The sequence below is a fragment of the Nerophis lumbriciformis genome, linkage group LG02 (genome assembly GCF_033978685.3).
Source record: "Nerophis lumbriciformis linkage group LG02, RoL_Nlum_v2.1, whole genome shotgun sequence".
NCBI lineage: Eukaryota > Metazoa > Chordata > Actinopteri > Syngnathiformes > Syngnathidae > Nerophis > Nerophis lumbriciformis.
In genome coordinates this window covers 25,317,055-25,336,187 of record NC_084549.2, presented here as the reverse complement: position 1 = coordinate 25,336,187, position 19,133 = coordinate 25,317,055, and the positions used below count along the sequence as shown (strand labels likewise).

At 41.5% G+C, this 19,133-nt stretch overlaps 2 protein-coding genes across 5 annotated transcripts in view; one reads left to right on the top strand and one right to left on the bottom strand.

Annotated features, from left to right (window-relative positions):
• The window catches only part of msh6 (mutS homolog 6 (E. coli)), a 17,618-nt gene extending 11,441 nt beyond the window's left edge, over positions 1-6,177 (top strand). The window contains exons 5-9 of the mRNA XM_061959338.1: positions 2,908-3,318; positions 5,313-5,402; positions 5,466-5,620; positions 5,716-5,915; positions 5,981-6,177. Coding sequence (XP_061815322.1) covers positions 2,908-3,318; positions 5,313-5,402; positions 5,466-5,620; positions 5,716-5,915; positions 5,981-6,062 — 938 coding nt within the window. The 3' untranslated portion in view covers positions 6,063-6,177. The remainder of the gene's footprint in view (positions 1-2,907; positions 3,319-5,312; positions 5,403-5,465; positions 5,621-5,715; positions 5,916-5,980) is intronic.
• LOC133605938 (F-box only protein 11) lies at positions 6,157-19,133 on the bottom strand. Of its 4 annotated transcripts, none has more exons than XR_009815200.2 (22): positions 18,737-19,133; positions 17,200-17,324; positions 17,038-17,119; positions 15,772-15,919; positions 15,482-15,611; positions 14,230-14,313; positions 14,012-14,144; positions 13,835-13,941; positions 13,644-13,755; positions 13,471-13,577; positions 13,239-13,376; positions 12,911-13,128; positions 12,651-12,831; positions 12,436-12,558; positions 12,000-12,085; positions 11,845-11,921; positions 11,616-11,759; positions 9,524-9,634; positions 9,338-9,445; positions 9,209-9,259; positions 8,960-9,058; positions 6,157-7,425 (listed from the first exon to the last, which is right to left on the bottom strand). XR_009815200.2 is itself a non-coding variant. In XM_061959362.2 (22 exons), exons 1-22 carry the CDS (start codon positions 18,828-18,830, stop codon positions 7,296-7,298), a joined length of 2,643 nt encoding a protein of 880 aa, XP_061815346.1. In that variant the 5' UTR covers positions 18,831-19,124; the 3' UTR covers positions 6,157-7,295. The 4 variants fall into 4 exon arrangements, 3 of the variants coding, with proteins under 3 accessions (XP_061815346.1, XP_061815335.1, XP_061815355.1); XM_061959362.2 differs by having other exon boundaries at positions 9,151-9,259; positions 15,772-15,916; positions 18,737-19,124; XM_061959351.2 differs by having other exon boundaries at positions 9,151-9,259; positions 18,737-19,122.

Sequence of the window (19,133 nt, the reverse complement as noted above, 5' to 3'; positions counted from 1 at the left end):
ACAAATACAAAAAACATCACATTTACAACATTAAAACTTGCTCACATGACACATGTGCATACAGACAAGGTAGACTGCAGTCCTTTCACAGAAGCTTTAAACTAATTCAACGTAACTAGGGTTTGAAGTTTAATATTCAATTGTAGGTTATTCCAAGCCTTCGGTGCTGAAAACCTAAATGCTTTCTTGCCCAGTTCAGTTCTTACTTTGGGGACGACAAATTGCAGAACATTCATTGAACGAAGATTGTGACTTCCTTGTTTCTTTGTTAAAAGACAAGACAGATAAGATGGAGTGATACCCAGAATGGTTTTGTAGATGAAAACATACCAATGATTGAGGCGTCGAGCACATAAAGATGTCCAGTTAACCATTGAGTATAACACACAATGGTGAGTAAGGGGAGCGCTGTTGGTGATGAATCTCAGTGCCCCGTGGTACACACTATCCAGACAACTTTTGTCGCTACTTAATACCCTCGTTTTGCTATGGCTCATGTCCACTGCTTTCTGCGGCCTCTGCCATTGGGAGTTATGTCGACAAAAAAGTTTTCTAAACTCAAGCGTATTTAAAAGAGCGGTGTTGTGCAGTGCAGTGGGCGCATGATCTGACGTAAACACGCTGTGCAATACCTGAACAGTCCGTGGAAACACGAAATGTGTCCTCGTAAACTCTAATGGCAGCTGAAATTTTAGAAATGCCCTGCCTATGTTCAACCAATGCGCTTTCAACAGCATCCTGCAGAAACTTTCCAAACTCCCACCGAGCGATTACGGACCAAATTAGTTCCTGGTTGAACTTTATTTACCCGGGTAGTTTTTGGTAGAAACCTCTTCTCACTCCGGCGCTTACCAAAGGGATGCGGTAAATTTAGGCATGCGCTTATAAATTTGAGTGTGATGTAAGGATAATCATGACATCGCTTAATGCCGCAATAAAATTTAAAGCACAATGAATCATCCCGGGAGTTCTTTTTGTTTGGGTCTGAAAAGGCAATTATAACGTGACACTCTTTATTTTTTACAAGGGGTCATTCAACAATTACGTACGCATTTGTCTGTATGTAAAAATGCATGAAAAACAAATTGAAAATAAAACATGCTACTTTAATTCTTAACTAGGATTGTAATAACAAACATTATAAATCAATGTAAACAACATCCGTGAGGCCAGAGAGAAGATAACGCTAAAAACGTAGTAGGTACGTGACTTACCCGGCGGTAATTCTAGGCCAGGGGTCGGGAACCATTTTGGCTGAGAGAGCCATGAAAGCCAAATATATATCCGTGAGAGCCATATAATATTTTTTTAACACTGAATACAACTAAATGCGACCAACATTTTTAGAGTGTACCGTATTTTCCGCACCATAAGGCGCCCTGGGTTATAAGCCGCGCCTTCAATGAACGGCATATTTCAAAACTTTGTCCACCTATAAGCCGCCCCGTGTTATAAGCCGCATCTAACTGCGCTAAAGGAATGTCAAAAAAACAGTCAGATAGGTCAGTCAAACTTTAATAATATATTAAAAACCAGCGTGATGTGGGCGCGCATGGAGTCGTATATCAACATGGACGGAGCTGCGTGAAAAAAGCCACCCGGCCTCTTCGCGTAAACTTACCTTAACCACTCGCTCATCTTTTTTTCATCCATCCATCCTTTCGAGTTAGCTTTTATGATGATGCCGGCTGGAAAGGTCTCTTTTGGCAAGGTCTTCCTTTTGAATATCACCATGGGTGGAAGTTTCTGGCCATTAGCATGGCAAGCTAGAACCACAGTGAAGGATGACTTCTCATTCCCTGTGGTGCGAATATTCACCGTACGTGCTCCCGTTGTATCCACAGTGCGGTTCACAGGAATATCAAAAGTCAGTGGAACCTCGTCCATGTTGATAATGTTCTCTGGCCGGATCTTTTTTTCAGCTATCTTGTTTTTACAATATGCACGGAAAGTAGCCAGCTTTTCTTGAAAGTCTTTAGGCAGTTGCTGTGAAATAGTAGTCCGTGTGCGGATGGAGAGATTGCGTCTTGGAAACCTGTCGCTTAGTAGGAGCCATTTTGTGGTCTTTACAGATGTAAACACACAAAGGAAATGAAACGTAATATCCGCGCGCTTCTTCTTCTTCTACGCGGGCGGGTGGTTGCTTACAGTAGAAGAAGAAGCGCTTCCTGTTCTATGGGGGCGGGTGCTTACCTTGGCGGTTGCTTGCGTAGAAGAAGAAGCACTTCCTCTTCTACGGGGAAAAAAGATGGCGGCTGTTTACCGTAGTTGCGAGACCGAAACTTTATGAAAATGAATCTTAATATTAATCCATATAAAAAGCGCACCGGGTTATAAGCCGCACTGTCAGCTTTTGAGTAAATTTGTGGTTTTTAGGTGCGGCTAATAGTGCGGAAAATACGGTAATAAGTCTCTTATTCTTTTTAATAACATTGTTATTCTGAAGCTAACCAATAATAAATAAAACCTTTAATGCGACTTGATGGATTAGAATGCATGAGAATGTTTTATATTTTGAACGTTATTTTTAACACTGATTACCAGCGGAATTATTCAGTACTTATGGTGTTAAGCAATGTCAGCTAAGATTTATCTGAGAGCCAGATGCAGTCTTCAAAAGCAGAGCCATAGGTTCTCTACCCCTGTTCTAGGCATACGCTAATTATTTTGCGAAACGAGTTTGACCCGGTGGTAAATCGAGGCATGCGCATACTATATACCCGGCGGCAATTCAAGGAAATACGGTACCTGGGTAAATGGGAAAGTTCCTGCGTGGGGAATGGTTCTATGAAGTCTGCCATGATTGATTAATGTGATGCAAGTTTGAAAAGATAACCACCCTGCACAAAGGAAGTCGGGGAAATCACAGTTAAAAAAAATGTAAACACAGTAATGATTTGTTTCCAGATGTGCTGCTGGCTTTGTCACGCTACAGTCAGGGGGGAGATGGACCAATGACCAGGCCGCAGGTGGCCCTCCCAGATGGCGAGGAACAGGTAGCGCCTTTCCTCGATCTCGTCGGTTCCCGCCACCCGTGCGTCACCAAGACTTTCTTTGGCGACGACTTCATCCCGAACGACGTCTACATCGGCTGCAGCAGCAGCAGCAGCGAGGAACCCGAGGAGCAGAGTCATCGCCATGCCTCTTGTGTCCTGGTTACGGGGCCCAACATGGGCGGGAAGTCGACTCTCATGAGACAGTGTGGACTCGTGATCGTGCTCGCTCAGCTGGGCTGCTTTGTCCCCGCCGAGAGTCTGCGCTTCACGCCGGTCGACCGAGTCTTCACTCGCCTGGGCGCTTCGGATCGTATCATGGCTGGTAAGGCAAACTCACTCCTGCTTTTATAGTGCCATTACTTACAGTCGTGGTCAAAAGTGTACATACACTTGTAAAGAACATAATGTCATGGCTGTCTTGAGTTTCCAATAATTTCCAATTTTTTTGTGATAGAGTGATTGCAGCACATAATTGTTGGTCACAAAAAACATTCATGAAGTTTGGTTCTTTTATGAATTTATTATGGGTCTACTGAAAATGTGACCAAATCTGCTGGGTCAAAATACAGCAATGTTAATATTTGGTTACATGTCCCCTGGCAAGTTTCACTGCAATAAGGCACTTTTGGTAGCCATCCACAAGCTTCTGGTTGAATTTTTGACCACTCTTCTTGACAAAATCGGTGCAGTTCCGCTAAATTTGTTGGTTTTCTGACATGGACTTGTTTCTTCAGCATTGTACACACGTTTAAGTCAGGACTTTGGGAAGGCCATTCTAAAACCTTAATTCTAGCCTGATTTAGCCATTCCTTTACCACTTTTGACGTGTGTCTGGGGTCATTGTGCTGTTGGAACACCCAACCTCCAGGCTGATGATTTTAGAATTTGGAGGTAATCCTCCTTTTTCATTGTCCCATTTAAAGCACCAGTTCCATTGGCAGCAAAACAGGCCCAGGGCATAATACTACCACCGCCATGCTTGACGGTAGGTTTGGTGTTCCTGGGATTACAGGCCTCACCTTTTCTCCTCCAAACATATTGCTGGGTATTGTGGCCAAACGGCAAAATTTTTGTTTCATCTGACATCACATGGACGAAGATAAAACCTTCTGGAGGAAAGTTCTGTGGTCAGATAAATATCTTTAAAGGGGAACATTATCACAATTTCAGAGGGGTTAAAACCATTAAAAATCAGTTCCCAGTGGCTTATTTTATTTTTTGAAGTTTTTTTTCAAAATGTTTCCCATCACGCAATATCCCTAAAAAAAAAAGCTTCAAAGTGCCTGATTTTAACCATCGTTATATACACCCATCCATTTTCCTAGGACGTCACATAGTGATGCCGATACAAACAAACATGGCGCATAGAACAGCAAGGAATAGCGACATTAGCTCGGATTCAGACTCGGATTTCAGCGGCTTAAGCGATTCAACAGATTACGCATGTATTGAAACAGATGGTTGTAGTGTGGAGGCAGGTAGCGAAAACGAAATTGAAGAAGAAACTGAAGCTATTGAGCCATATCGGTTTGAACCGTATGCAAGCGAAACCGACGAAAACGTCACGACAGCCAGCGACACGGGAGAAAGCGAGGACGAATTCGGCGATCGCCTTCTAACCAACGATTGGTATGTGTTTGTTTGGCATTAAAGGAAACTAACAACTATGAACTAGGTTTACAGCATATGAAATACATTTGGCAACAACATGCACTTTGAGAGTGCAGACAGCCCAGTTTTCATCAATTTATATATTCTGTAGACATACCCTCATCCGCGCTCTTTTCCTGAAAGCTGATCTGTCCAGTCCAGTTGGAAATGCATCTGCTTTGAGTGTCGCAGGATATCCACACCTTCTTGCCATCTCTGTCGTAGCATAGCTTTTGTCGGTAAAGTGTGCGGAACAAACGTCCAATTTCTTGCCACTTTCGCATCTTTGGGCCACTGGTGCAACTTGAATCCGTCCCTGTTCGTGTTGTTACACCCTCCGACAACACACCGACGAGGCATGATGTCTCCAAGGTACGGAAAACAGTTGAAAAAACGGAAAAAAACTGAGCTGATTTGACTCTGTGTTTGTAATGTGTTTGAGAAAATGGCGGATTGCTTCCCGATGTGACGTCATCGCTCCGAGAGCGAATAATAGAAAGGCGTTTAATTCGCCAAAATTCACCCATTTAGAGTTCGGAAATCGGTTAAAAAAATATATGGTCTTTTTTTTGCAACATCAAGGTATATATTGACGCTTACATAGGTCTGGTGATAATGTTCCCCTTTTAAAAAACATATAAAATATCTTCATTTTGTTTCTTGTAGGAGAGAGCACCTTCTTTGTTGAACTGAGCGAGACCGCCTGCATCCTGCACCACGCCACCAAACACTCACTTGTGCTTCTGGATGAATTAGGTAGACGTTCACTGCACTGCATTGCACTGTTGCTGAGTGTTTGAGTAACGTTGATGTCTGCAGGAAGAGGCACGGCCACATATGACGGAACGGCTATCGCCTGCGCCGTTGTGAAAGAGCTTGCTGAGAAGATCCGCTGCCGCACGCTCTTCTCCACGCACTACCACTCACTGGTGGAGGACTACGCCAACAACCCCGCAGTGCGCTTGGGTCACATGGTACGGTCATTTGTCACATTCAATCTGCTGTTGAAGAGGATCTTTTGCTATCAATTTCCCCGTCCGAGCGCAATCCCTGCGTGCTCTGCATTCAGGCGTGCATGGTGGAGAACGAGTGCGAGGATCCCAGTCAAGAGACCATCACGTTCCTGTACAAGTTCATCTCTGGCGCCTGCCCCAAAAGCTACGGCTTCAACGCCGCTCGCCTCGCCAGCCTTCCAGAGGAGGTGATCCAGTCGGGGCACAGAAAGGCCAGAGAGTTTGAGAAGAACACCATCAGCCTCAGACTCTTCAAGTAAGTTGTTGATTGGGGTATTTTTGTTCATCAAGTCCACACTGACTTCTGCTTTGCTCTTACAGGAAGCTGTGCCAGTTTGCAGAAGACTCCACACTGGACAAATCCCACTTTGCTGCACTTGCTGAGATGATCCACACACTGTAGTTAAGGAAAGTGACCAATTGTTTTTGTACTCCATGTTCGGTGGTATGAATGGCCTGGTTCGACTGTACCTTCAGTTCAGAAAAAACACTACTGCCATGATCCAATAAAGTTTATTTTTTTTAAAAAAGGACAATGTTTCACCTAGGAAATTAAACCCTTTTAATTCAAACTAGAGCCTACATAACGGTTATTGAATACTTCACAATATATTAAGTCTAGATGTTATGATACATGCATACATTTCAGTCTGAATGAGAACCCACAATCACCAGTACACATGAATGGGGGAGGGGAAGGGTATAATGAAGCCATATAGCGCTGTGTGTAAAATACTTGTCTCAGCTTCAGTGGAGTAAAAGCCTATAAGGTTCTCCTGCAACATTGGCAAATAAAAACAGAATTCATAGGACCTGATTCGGTAGCAACAATATCTTGAAGCTGCTATGTCTTGTGGAAATAAGGATTTTGGTCATGTATTTTAGATTCTGTACCTTTTAACATGAAACAGTCACGTTTTAAGTTTGAAAAGAAAAGAGCAGACTATCAAGTCCAACAAATACTATAAGTATATAACATTTCAACAGTTCCTTAGAATAAAAAAAAGACAAGTGTTGCAGGAGAAACCATTAAAGTGTTTCCCTCATCTCTTTCACAGAAAGAAGTTAGATACTGCGACATGAGTATACTTACAGCAATTCTGGGATATAATAAAACAAAAAATAAAACATTTAATAAAATAAAGACATTCAAGTACAGTAAGATTTTTGCATGAAAATACAAAACTACACAAAAAGCATTAAAATCAAATCAATTGTGTTGAGTGAAAAAAAGCTGAAGTGCTAGGTCATTTTTCCTCATACGTATTGAGCGAGCAGCTGGGCCACCCACTGATGGAAGCATTGCGGCCTGCACGGGCCTTCTTTACAACGCAGCCTCTTTTCACCACAACTTTGTACATGACTGCATTTTTTTTTTCTCCAAAGCTGATGAGCCACGCTGGTGGTTGTCATTGTTTTCTTTCCTCAACCACCTGCTCCTCAGCTCTCCTGTTACTGTAACTTGTTTTTTATAAAATTAAGGGGGGAAAAAAAGGCGAGGCATTGTATGTCCAAGTCTGTTTTTTTAGTCACTGTAAATGCTCTGTGAGAGTCTGTATTTGTTTGGGTTTCCTCCTCTGCAGTGGTCCAAAGCGTCCATTGTTAAGGCGCAACAGGACACTTGAGGGTTTTGAGCTCAGTTGTGCTGCAGCGTATTAGACTCTATAGGAGGTGCCGAGTCGTACAGTGTGTCTGTGTCGTGCGTCGGCTCTCCGGCTAATGTACAAGGATTTGACAGCGTCCCTGCGCCACAGTCGCAGAAAAACCTATAGTGGACAGAAGAACAAGGATGACAATTGCATTTACTTAAAGGGTTTATTCAAACATTTTATATTGGTTATGGTTGAAGGATAGGTGTGAAGATTAGACTACACATGCACCCTGACTGTTGCCAGTGTTAACATTTTTCTGACAAATAGACCACATAGTGGCACGGTTACCAAACCCCAATATTATACTGCAGGAGTCAAATTGACTTGACAATTCTCACATAGCTTAAAGCCCCCACTACTTTTGGGATATTTAGCTCAGTTTTAATGAAATTTGGTGCACATGTTGGAAAAATGTCCACCACCAAGTCATTAGTAACTAATTGTCCATAAGATTGAATCCTTATTGACCATTTGTCTTCTTTTGGCTTATTTTTTGCTTGAATTCATTCTTGTTTCTGGTTGTCGTTTTTATATTGATATTATCTTCATTTTGTATGTACTACATATTTTATTCAATATGGTACTTTTTCGTCACTTAGAATGTTGTCTTTGGTACACTAATGGGTATATTGTAAGCCATTTTAGCCGTTTTTACTATTGCAACATTATGTAAACTCCAAGTTATTTTTTTGTTGCTTTTTTCATATTACAATATGTTATTTATTATGTGATGTTTTTTGCCTGGACCCCAGGAAGAATAGTCGCCACTGCGGTGTAGACTAATGGGGATCCTTAATGAACTAAACTATTGATTATAACAGTTTGAGAATATCATGTATGCTACTATGTCTTCCAAAGCATTTTAAACAACAGATAGAAATGTTATTTACCGTTAATAGAGTGTGTTCCAACCTTTTATAGCTCTAAAACAACAATGGCATTGTATTAATTGTTAAAGGCAGGAATATTTAACAAAATTGTTTTGGGGGCCACATTTCCAGAAATCTAAGGACCAGGACTTGAGTATTTCAGAGAACCAGCATCCTCTACAGTAGATGTTTGATTTTGGTCTATTTATTTTGTCAGTTATAGGAGCGTTCTGCCAAAAATCTAGTCAAACTCGTGTTGTTAATCATCTACAAAAATGTGAGTCTCAAGTTTTTTTTAACAACTCGCGGGTCACCAGTTGAATAGCTCAAATGTTGAAAAAGAGAGGACATGAAATGGAACCTGAAGAAACACTATCAATATAACTAAAGAAGTTGAACAAATTACTACTGACTGCATCTGAAGTAAACAAACTACAGCAACACCTTAGTTGAAAAATCCCATTATGAAAAAAATGTGTAACGGTCTAAAAGAAAAAGACTTAAAGGGGTGCTTAGGAATGCCTCAGTTATGTAAATCACAAGTTTGCTAGCAAGGTTAAATTGTCAATGCAAAAATCTGACAGTGTTTACAGTATTCAAAGTTCTTCTATGCAACAAGACCACGCTACTGTTTTAGGGAATTTGCTGCAAAAATGTCTGTCTTCCTAGTTTTGAACTGAACTTGGGGTCCAATATGGTGTCATTCCTGGGCTGGATTTGGCACCCGAGCCGCCAGTTGAATAGCTCTGGTTTGAGGTGTGTCAATGTCAAAAACTGACCTATCGTGTCTGATGAACTCCACGTCGTGTCCCTGGTGGCACTTCTTGATGCAGTTCACACAGATGGCGTTGCGGTCTGTCGTGTTACAGGTGTGGCACCTGTGGTGAGCCAAATGGGGAGCCGTGAAAAGTCAAAACAAGACAGAAAAAACAGTGGGGTGATATCGTCATTGGTTTTCAACAGCGATTACCTGTAAAAATCGTGCATTGGGTAGCTGGTGTAACTTGAAATCTTGTACAGGCACTGACCTCTGCTCACAGCCTTTTCAATTGCATCTTGATTGTTCATTATTTTGTTATCTGGAGGACAGACAAAAAGGACGAGACTTGTCAGGTGTTGTCAGTTGGTCGTCAAAGGAAGTCAGTCAACGCTTGCACCTTTCATCGTAACGTTGACACCAGATGCGAGAAAAAGCCCTCCGAAGCGATTGTTGAAGATCTGATTGCCCTCTAAAGTCGCCGTGGCGTGATTGGTGATTTCGATACCTGCTGACGACAAACATGGTTCAGATACACACCTTGTGTTTAAACTATTGAGGCTGGAGTTCAGATTTTTAAACGAACCTGCAGCGAAGCCATCAAATATTCTATTTTTTCTTAACACGGGGTGACTGTTGGTGCTAATGAGGACGCCTGCCTGGGCATTCCTGAAGATGTCGTTTTCCTCAAGCAAACCTGAGACAGACAATATTTAGACAGCTTTGGATACAATTCTCTTGAAAATCTAACATTAGTATAGAACAGTGTTTTTCAACCTTTTTTGAGCCAAGCCACATTTTTTTGGGTTGAAAAAATCCGGAGGCACACCACCAGAAGAAATCATAAACTCAGTTGATAGTTAAGTCATTGTCGCAATTGTTGGATATGACTAAAGCATAACCAACCATGCATCACTATAGCTCTTGTCTCAAAGTAGGTGTACTGTCACATCATGCCATGACTTATTTTGAGTTTTTTTTGCTGTTTTCCTGTGTGTAGTGTTTTTGTTCTTGTCTTGCGGCGTGGCGCAGTGGAAGAGTGGCCGTGCGCGACCCGAGGGTCCCTGGTTCAATCCCCACCTAGTACCAACCTCGTCATGTCCGTTGTGTCCTGAGCAAGACACTTCACCCTTGCTCCTGATGGGTGCTGGTAGCGCCTTGCATGGCAGCTCCCTCCATCAGTGTGTGAATGTGTGTGTGAATGTGGAAGTAGTGTCAAAGCGCTTTGAGTACCTTGAAGGTAGAAAAGCGCTATACAAGTACAACCCATTTGCGCTCCTATTTTGGTGGCTTTTTCTCTTTTTTTGGTATTTTCCTGTAGCAGTTTCATGTCTTATATTTCCCGCATCTACTTTGTTTAAGAAATCAAGAATATTTCAGTTGTTTTTATCCTTCTTTGTGGGGACATTGTTGATTGTCATGTCATGTTCGGATGTACATTGTGGACGCCGTCTTTGCTCCACAGTAAGTCTTTGCTGTCGTCCAGCATTCTGTTTTTACTTTGTAGCCGGTTCAGTTTTAGTTTCGTTCTGCATAGCCTTCCCTAAGCTTCAATGCTTTTTCTTAGGGGCACTCACCTTTTGTTTATTTTTGGTTTTAAGCATAAGACACCTTTTTACCTGCATTTACAAAGCAATTAGCTACCGGCTGCCCCCTACTGATATGGAAGAGTATTACACGGTTCCTCTGCCGAGCTCTAGACAGCACCGACACTCAACTACAACACATAATTTGCAGACTATAATTACTGGTTTGCAAAAAATGTTTTTAACCCAAATATGTGAAATTAGATAATCTCCCACGGCACACCAGACTGTATCTCACAGCACACTAGTGTGCCGCGGCACAGTGGTTGAAAAACACTGGTATAGAAGAAACAATAATAGCAAATATGTAGAAGAGAAAAGGTAGCAGACTAACTGTAATTTGTTACAAAGGTAACTATATAATCTGTTTGTGTTTACGGCGGTCACTCATCCCGTCTCGTCAACACATACGTGCAGAGAGCGTGTGCACACATACAAAAGCAGTCCAAGAGAAGCAAGGAACAACTTGCAGTCATGTTATGATAAAAATATAGATTCAATGGCAGCTAACACTAACTATCCAAATCGCTAGTCAGCGAACATGTGCATGTGTTACGTACGTACGTATGTAGTTACGAAATTACGTCCCAGAACATAGAAGAGGGCGGAATATACTGTGTAAAATATATTGGAAAGTTAGCACCCTCTAGACATCCGTGTCAATTTTGCAAACAGCCCTTTTAAGTGGATGACATAACCTTCAAATACTTGGGACATGGAGTCTATTAAAGTAATCTTTACTGAGCCAAGCTCATTCTTTTATTAGAAAAATATTATGACACACCACCAGACAAACCTGTTGTATGATTGGCATTAACCGATTGTAGCTGAGATAGGCTCCAGCAACCCCAAAAAAAGGGACTAGCGGTAGTAAAATGGATGGATGCACAGGTAAATGCTGTACATTCTGCCATCTAGTGGACGTACATTTAATTGTTCTGCCTGTCATTATTTGTTGCTGGCATAGATAGATGGACAAAGATACATCATTTGTAGTAAATAAAGAATCATTTTCTGAATATATAGATGGTCCAAGTATTAGCTGTAATATAGCATGGGATATATTCCAAATACTACAATCAACATAGTTACCTCGTCCTCCATTAAATATGCAGATTCCGCCATCTCTCCCATCATGGATCTTATTTCTTCTTAAAGTGGGGTTGCTGTCAGTCTTGATCCACACTCCTGCCATAGCGTTGTCAAAGATCTCATTGTCCTCAATAAAGCCCAGACCTGGAAACACAAACAGTTTTAAGGAAATGTGGGTGGAAAAAGAGGTAAATAACACAACAAGAAGTAGAATAAGTGCGCATCTCACCTGAGTTATAAACCAAAATGCCTCCATTCTGTCCTCCCCAGATTTTGTTGCGCCTGATCTTGGGATTGCTGCCAGTTCTGAGGATCAGAAAGAACACGTGCTTACTTATAGAACACTCTTAAGAAGTCTGAGCCAAATTAAGGTCAGATACAAACCTTATCTGAACTCCAGAATACATGTGATTGTAGATGTCATTGTCTTCCAGCACTCCGTGGCCATTGTCATAAAAGTAGACCCCCACCTGTCACAATTTAGGCAAAAAGATGATGAACTTGTTGAACAGCAGCTTAATTCACCTGGTTTGTGAGCTGACTGCAGCCCACAGAGGGTTTTGAACTTGCCCACATTGTTCTTTTGTTTACAATTAAATTTCTAAATATTTCTGCTGTAGCCTTTAATTTCACTCGATTAATGACTATTGGCTATGTTTAATAAACATTAACAATCTAGGGCAGTACCATCACTCAGGGAGATGGCTGACCGCTGTTCTTTATGCTTTCTGACAATGTGGTCTAATAAACAGTTTAGTTCAAAAAGCCCTGGACCACAAAACAAACCACTTAACGTACATTAAGTTATCTCTAATGGTACCTGCTTCCCGCTGTGTATCCTGTTCCTCCTCAAAACTGGCGTGCTCCCTGTTGTGACCCACACTCCAGCAAGTGTGTTACTGTACACTTCATTCTCCTCAATGACGCCTTGTCCTTTCTCATGCTGCAGCACACAAAAATCAACATCAGAGATAAGTTACAAAGCAGAGAAAAGCTCAGAAACGTTCACACTCGCGTAACAGCGCGATGTATTACCACATAAATGCCACCATGCTGGCCGTCGTGGATCTTATTATGTCTGACAATAGGGCAGCTGTTTGTCCTGATCTGAATCCCTGCCAAGGCATTGCCATAGATGTCGTTTCCTTCAATGAGACCTCGACCATCACCAAAAATATACACCCCACCTTGATTGCCGTTAAATATGGCATTCCCCCTGCATTGGAACACAACACATTTCAGCATTAATGCTTGATGTAAATGTACACATTTATTAAGGTGCCCATTGTACTGACCGTATTGTGGGGTCGCTATTAGAAGTGATCCACACGCCAGCAAAGTTATTTGCATAAATCTTATTTTCAATGAACTGGCCACGGCCCTTTTCATGCACATAGATGCCTCCTGTCTGGCCGTGATGGATCTCACAGCGCACCACCGTCGGGTTGGCATAAGCTTTCACCTCAAAGCCGGCGATGCGGTTCCGATGTATGTTGCAGCTTTCAAAGTAACCCTGGAAACAAACAGTGAAAACATCTTTAAGCGACTATTAGATAAATACAGCATTGAAGTAGCACTAGTAAACTGCTTACTAATACTTGCTTCTTGAAATGTATGACTTACCATGCCGTGGTCGAATGTAAAAACACCGACATCTCTGCCGTGGTGGATGTGATTCCGTCTGATGATTGGGTTACCATGGTTTTTCACCCAGATCCCAGCCAGAGCGTTGTTTGAGATCTCATTGTCCTCATAAATTCCCTGGAAAAACAATAAATATAGTTAAATATTATGTCCATTTGTAGACCTTCACCAAGAGCTTCAGCTGACCAATAAGAAGAGAGATCCATGTTACCTGTGCATGGTCGGTGATGTAAAGACCAACATTTTCACAGTCACTAATGTTGCAGTGCTTGATTGTCGGACAAGCTCCTTGACCACTAACGCACACAGCTGATCCCACTGAAACAAGCGCAGTAAACTGTATGAACACAAAAAGCAGCTCCAAGTTGCAGAAGACTTCATTACCTGTGCAGGTGCTTCGTATGATGCAGTGGTCAATAATTGGGCTGCAGTTGACCGTAATCTCCAAGCAATGGTGTGCATTGTGGTGCTGGGCGGATTTATCATCAGGGTTAAACTGCAGTGGACACAAGAAACCAGATAAGTAACACATTTTTGACTACAAGGAACATAACATAGGAAACATATAATCTTACCCTGATGGTCATGTACCCAACATAGGCATCTTCTGAGCCTTCCATGAAGACAAACGTGGAGTCCCGGGTATTTTCAATAATGACTTTCTCTGCCACTTTCCCAGGAGCTACACAAACAGCATGATGGTCTGAGCTCAAGCAAATAATCACACACAAATGACACAGCGACACACATACCAGCTCCGATCATTGTGATGGGCGACTCTATGTAGATCCATTCATCTGTGTAAATACCAGTATGGACAAATATGAGGCCGTCAAAGTGAGGCTCCTGGCCCCCTCTGAGGGCATCCTCTATGGTGTCATAATACTGGGGAAGGGAGATACATGTGTTGAAAAATGGTTGGCTGGTTAGCGACACAAAATAAAGAATTGTTGGGAGTGAAAGTACTTACAAACATGTTATCTCTTCCTTTGTATCTTGCAGGATTACTGTAGAAGTGTTCCGCAAAGCCTGGCTTAACGTGAGCTCCTTTATACTGCAAACAAACCATCACACAATTATGTTGCTATTATTAACTCGAGGTGTAGCAGTTTTAAGATGAAAGTAGGTAAAGCCAATATTAAAATATTTCAGAAGTGCTTTTTTAGGGAAATGTTAAGGCTATTACAGCCCAAAGGAACACAACTTCAACAAAGTTTCCGCTCACACCCTGCAAATTGAAGGTAACAGTTATGGTATTGTCGTTTCACACAGCAATAGCCAACTAAACACAGGACTTGAAGCAAGCTAAGCTTAACCAAGCTAAAAAGTCTACAAAAAACAGAATTTAAATAACTGTATAATGTATACTATATACATTATTGTATTCATCATTTGTGGTGCTGTACAGTAGAACTAATCAACAGACAATGGTATTCCAGCATGAAGGTCTCTAGAGTTACAGTGTCAGACAAAATTACTACAAATGAAAGTGCAATGTATAGTGGTAGCTCAGTTTTTGTTAAGTTCCAAAGGGTCTGTTGAAAACCGACTTGTATGAAACCAAAAACATTGTTTCCCATAGTAAATTATGTAACTTGACATCCAAAAATGTCAATACAAAACACTTTACACACAGAAAACAATGCAAAATGTATACAAAGGATACATGAATGAACACACAAACATTTAACATTACTTTTACCTTTATTTAAGACTAACATCAACTGATGCATCCACTTGCATGCGCGAGACAGTTGTGCTTTCCTACAAACTACAGAGGACAGCCAGTTGGTGCCATATTATCTTTAATTGTTTGACTAGACTTACAGTGGTAGTGTGGTGTATTCAGTGACACTCTGGAAACACAAGACTCTAAGGCTGTTTTTACTTTGATTGGACTAATACTGTATGCTACAACTTTATCTGGCTCTATTGTGGGTCGCGTGCTCAACAAGAAAAATAAGCACAGAGACTTTGTATGACAGCCGAAACATACTAAAACCGTATGAAAACCGAGGTACCGCTGGAATAAATATCAATTCAAATGTAATATTATGACTACTGTGTAAGTAACTACCATTAGGCCAAGATTGAGATAAAGAACTGTGCAGTATTTCACTTTCATTTCTAAATTCAAAATCAGATTGTTCCAGTATAGTGAGACAAAAACATGTAGAATAAAAGAGAAAGAGAAAGAAATACAATATTCCATAGACTCATACCAACTGTTGAAAACTTTCCTTCCAGGGATTTGGTTGCTCATATTCTTCTGGGTTTATTTGGTAGAACTTTCCTGCCTCAGGATGCATCATGGGTCGTGTGTACTCAAAAACTTCCATGTAAAGCCTTTTCCTGCAAGAAGACACATCAGTGCTTAAAATGATCCTTCCTGTATGAGTACAACTATGTATGGTGAACAAAAATGTGTGGTTTTTGTCAGGTGTGTTTTTTTTATATAAACCATTAAAAAAAAAAGATTGACAGTTGTCCCTGGGCACCACCAGAGACTCACCAGAGGATAGGGTCGTTGGCCAACTCACTGAAGCGCTTGCACACACAAGCGGAGCGGCACAAGTCCTGCTCCAGCAGGTATGAAAAGATCTTTAGCACCACCTCGTCTGGAAGCTTCTCCTGCAAATATTGCTCTGCTGGAGCTGCTGCTAGGAAGGAAAAGGAAAAGTCACACAAAGCCTTATGAATGTAATCAGATACTACCATGCATACATGCAAAAGCTTAAACTATGCTGGAAAGAAAACCCACTAAGCAACATCACCACCTGATTATAAGTACCGGTAAGTCTGACTTAATGACAGCTTTTATTACCTTTTAAAGATACATGTTTGTATAAAATTTTGGCAAAATCACAACAGATAATAGAGATATTTGTTTATTGTGCAGAAACAAAAAAATAAAAACACTTGGAAAACCAATTTAACTATTTTCTGTACTGCCTTTTATTGCTTTGACAAAGTACACTGGAGGAGGTATGTGTATTTGCTCCATGGTCATTGGGAAATATTTATACAGTTGTATTACATTTTGGGTTATGAGCCAACTTTTATATACCTCCCTACCTCTAGTAAGTCGAGCGAATCAGTAAAGCCCGTAAGATATGCCCAACATTTTGTGCTTCCCTCACGAGCATCAGGTAATAGTTAGAAAGACATAATGTAGCTTTTCCCACTCTAGAGGATGAAGAAAGTGAGTGTGAAGGACAATGCTAAGAAGAATGTCAGCTAATATTCATTGAATTATAATAATAATAATGGGAAAACTTGACTGAGCTGTGTGTGTAGCAGACTTGGTGAGGCAGTACAAGCATAGCACTTGGCAATGTGCGCCATACTTAAACAGAAAGATTCTATAAAAACAGGGGACATTTATCAATGAGAATAGGGAAAAGCTGATGGTGTGTTTGACAGAAAAGCAGCTTGCAGGAGATCTGCTGGTCCAAGGTAAATCCAGTACATTGTGACAGTACTTAATAAAAATATTGTAGTTTTGTGTAGCACATTATATTATACTGTTTCTTTATACAATATATGTTCTTAAAAACATTTTGGTCTCATTTAAAAGACTGTTACATTTTCAAAAACTGTAGTGTTTTGGGGGGCCAAGGACAAAATAATTTAATTCAAATTCATTTAAATGGGGAATATTGATTTTAGATTTTTGGATTACAAGCTGTCACAGAACCAATTAAACCCGTAAGCCGAGCTACCACTATATACACATTTGGATACTAATTAGAAATTTCCCAAAAGGTTTGATAGGTACCTGGTAAATCTTGGCATTTTCCTGAAACTCTGGGTCGCTTAGGTCGATGTCCAAAGTTTTCTGTGGTTGAAGTGGAAGCACCCTTTGAAAAGGTCAAGTCAAAAGAAATATTAGTTGATGAACCAGGTTGTGAAGCACTTGTACTTATTTTCTTGTGTGTACCTCCATGTTTGTCTTTGTTGGACACACTGTCCTCTTGGGCAGAGACTTTCTTCTAAGTTGGTAGGGACTGTTCTGAGCTCCTGGACCAGATTCTTCTGCAACCATATCTGCAGGAACGTCCTCATCTGGAAACCACAGATAAAAGGTTACAGCATTTCACCAATGCTGTCTAAAAGACTCTAGACGCAAATGGCTGAACCAGCCGGTTACGGGTCAGAGGCCCCTGCCTCCCAGGCCCTGGAAGACTTAATAAGAAACATGCAGGATGTTTTTCAACCCTACTATTCTCACTTCAGTATTAGTAATTTACAGGCAAAATTAACTGATTTTAGGTTCCCACGGTGACTGAGTAAACAAGAGTCGGGGGTGAGCGAATGTTTTGCAGGGGGAAGCGGAGCCTCCATACACATATATTCTCCAAGATGCTCACTGTGCCACTCTGAAAGCACCTGGGCTAAACATTATGTCAGTAACATGTCGACAAACACATGATTAAAAACACACAACAAAACATCATAATTACCTACAAACACAGATTCCACAAGAAGGGGATTCAATCAAACTGCATGATGCATTCACCCTAAGCTTAATGATGGGTTAACTACCCACGATGGGTGATGCAAACCCAATGTCTGATTGTTGTTGCTCTGGTTGCAAAGATAACTGGGCCAGTAACCAATACAAACACTGTAACAAACAATGTCAGTTAAAGCAGTTTGAAACTAAAAACAAACCCTCGTTAAATAAGAACCATCTAACAGGGATCAATACAACTGGGAACAGAGCACTTTCAACATATGCTGTGAGAGTGGCACATCACATTATGACACAAATGTGGCTGATGGCGTTATATCAGATTTACTAGCACTGTCACTAACAACAAAAGTGGTCTTAGTCTGCATATAAGGTTCACTTCAGAGCATAACCAGCTGTTTACGTTTAGCAATCGCAGCACGTAATTCCGTACATATATCAGCGAACAGGAATTGTATAACAATAGAGTCAAACCGTGTTATTAAAGAATAAAACTCCTTCACTGACAAAACATGGTCTGATATGAAACACCTGGACGTAGCTAACTAGCCAAACATGCTAATAATATGCGCTCATTGAGTATGCTACGACAACCACTTTGTGTACCATTTCCTAACGTTTGCCACTCGTGAAACGAGCAAACCCTGCATCAAGCTCGTCATTTTCACCATCATGCCAGACGTTAGTTGGTTTAAAAATATACTTTTGAACACCGACAGGAGGAGCAAAGTATACTTACATTTCAACGCAGAGCGAGAAAATACAGCAAAACAAAGCGCGGCCTAAATGCTAGCTAGGAACATTAGAGCCTCGGTATTTCCTGTCGACACAAGCCGACTTATGCGCCTGCTATAGGCTAGCTGCCGCTACTACAACAACAAGAACCGATATTCGCAACATAGGAAACAAGAATAACGAATATGCCAATTAAGTTACATAACTCTACCTATACTTTAAAATTAGACGAGCGACGCGGCAGCATTCCGGCCAATATCACGGTTACCTCTTTCCTGGTGGTTCCTCTCCGGCTGTACCGGGCGCGGCCTCGACACTCGCCTTGGTCTTCTGCTAACGTTACTTGCTCTGACGGAGTTCATTTGGTTGTGTTGATAATGGTGGAGAAAAAGTCGAAGCCTTCACAGCAGAAGAGGCGAGCACATCGTCTAGGCTTTTTTCAGGGGCATGGTGGGATCTGTCATCGTCCGCGGCGGTGGGTCCGGATAAAAAGTCGCACGGTTGTCGGGTTATTCCCGTTCCCCTCCGCTGGTGTTACGTCTCGGCCTTACCGCTGTGGCAGGAGGAGCCATAACAGACGAGCGCAGTCCGCCAGGAATCAGTCACATCACATGGGGGCGACCTCTGTCTCCGTCACATGGTCCTCTGACATCAAACCCAAAACA

What these genes read in the sequence shown, in the direction of transcription:
- LOC133605938 (XM_061959351.2), bottom strand. Translation starts at nt 18,830, where the DNA reads ATGAACTCCGTCAGAGCAAGTAACGTTAGCAGAAGACCAAGGCGAGTG. An exon ending in GAGGAACCACCAGGAAAGAG is followed by an intron (nt 17,325 to 18,736) that starts GTAACCGTGATA and finishes TGTGGTTTCCAG; the next exon opens with ATGAGGACGTTCCTGCAGAT. An exon ending in CAACAAAGACAAACATGGAG is followed by an intron (nt 17,120 to 17,199) that starts GTACACACAAGA and finishes ACCTTTTCAAAG; the next exon opens with GGTGCTTCCACTTCAACCAC.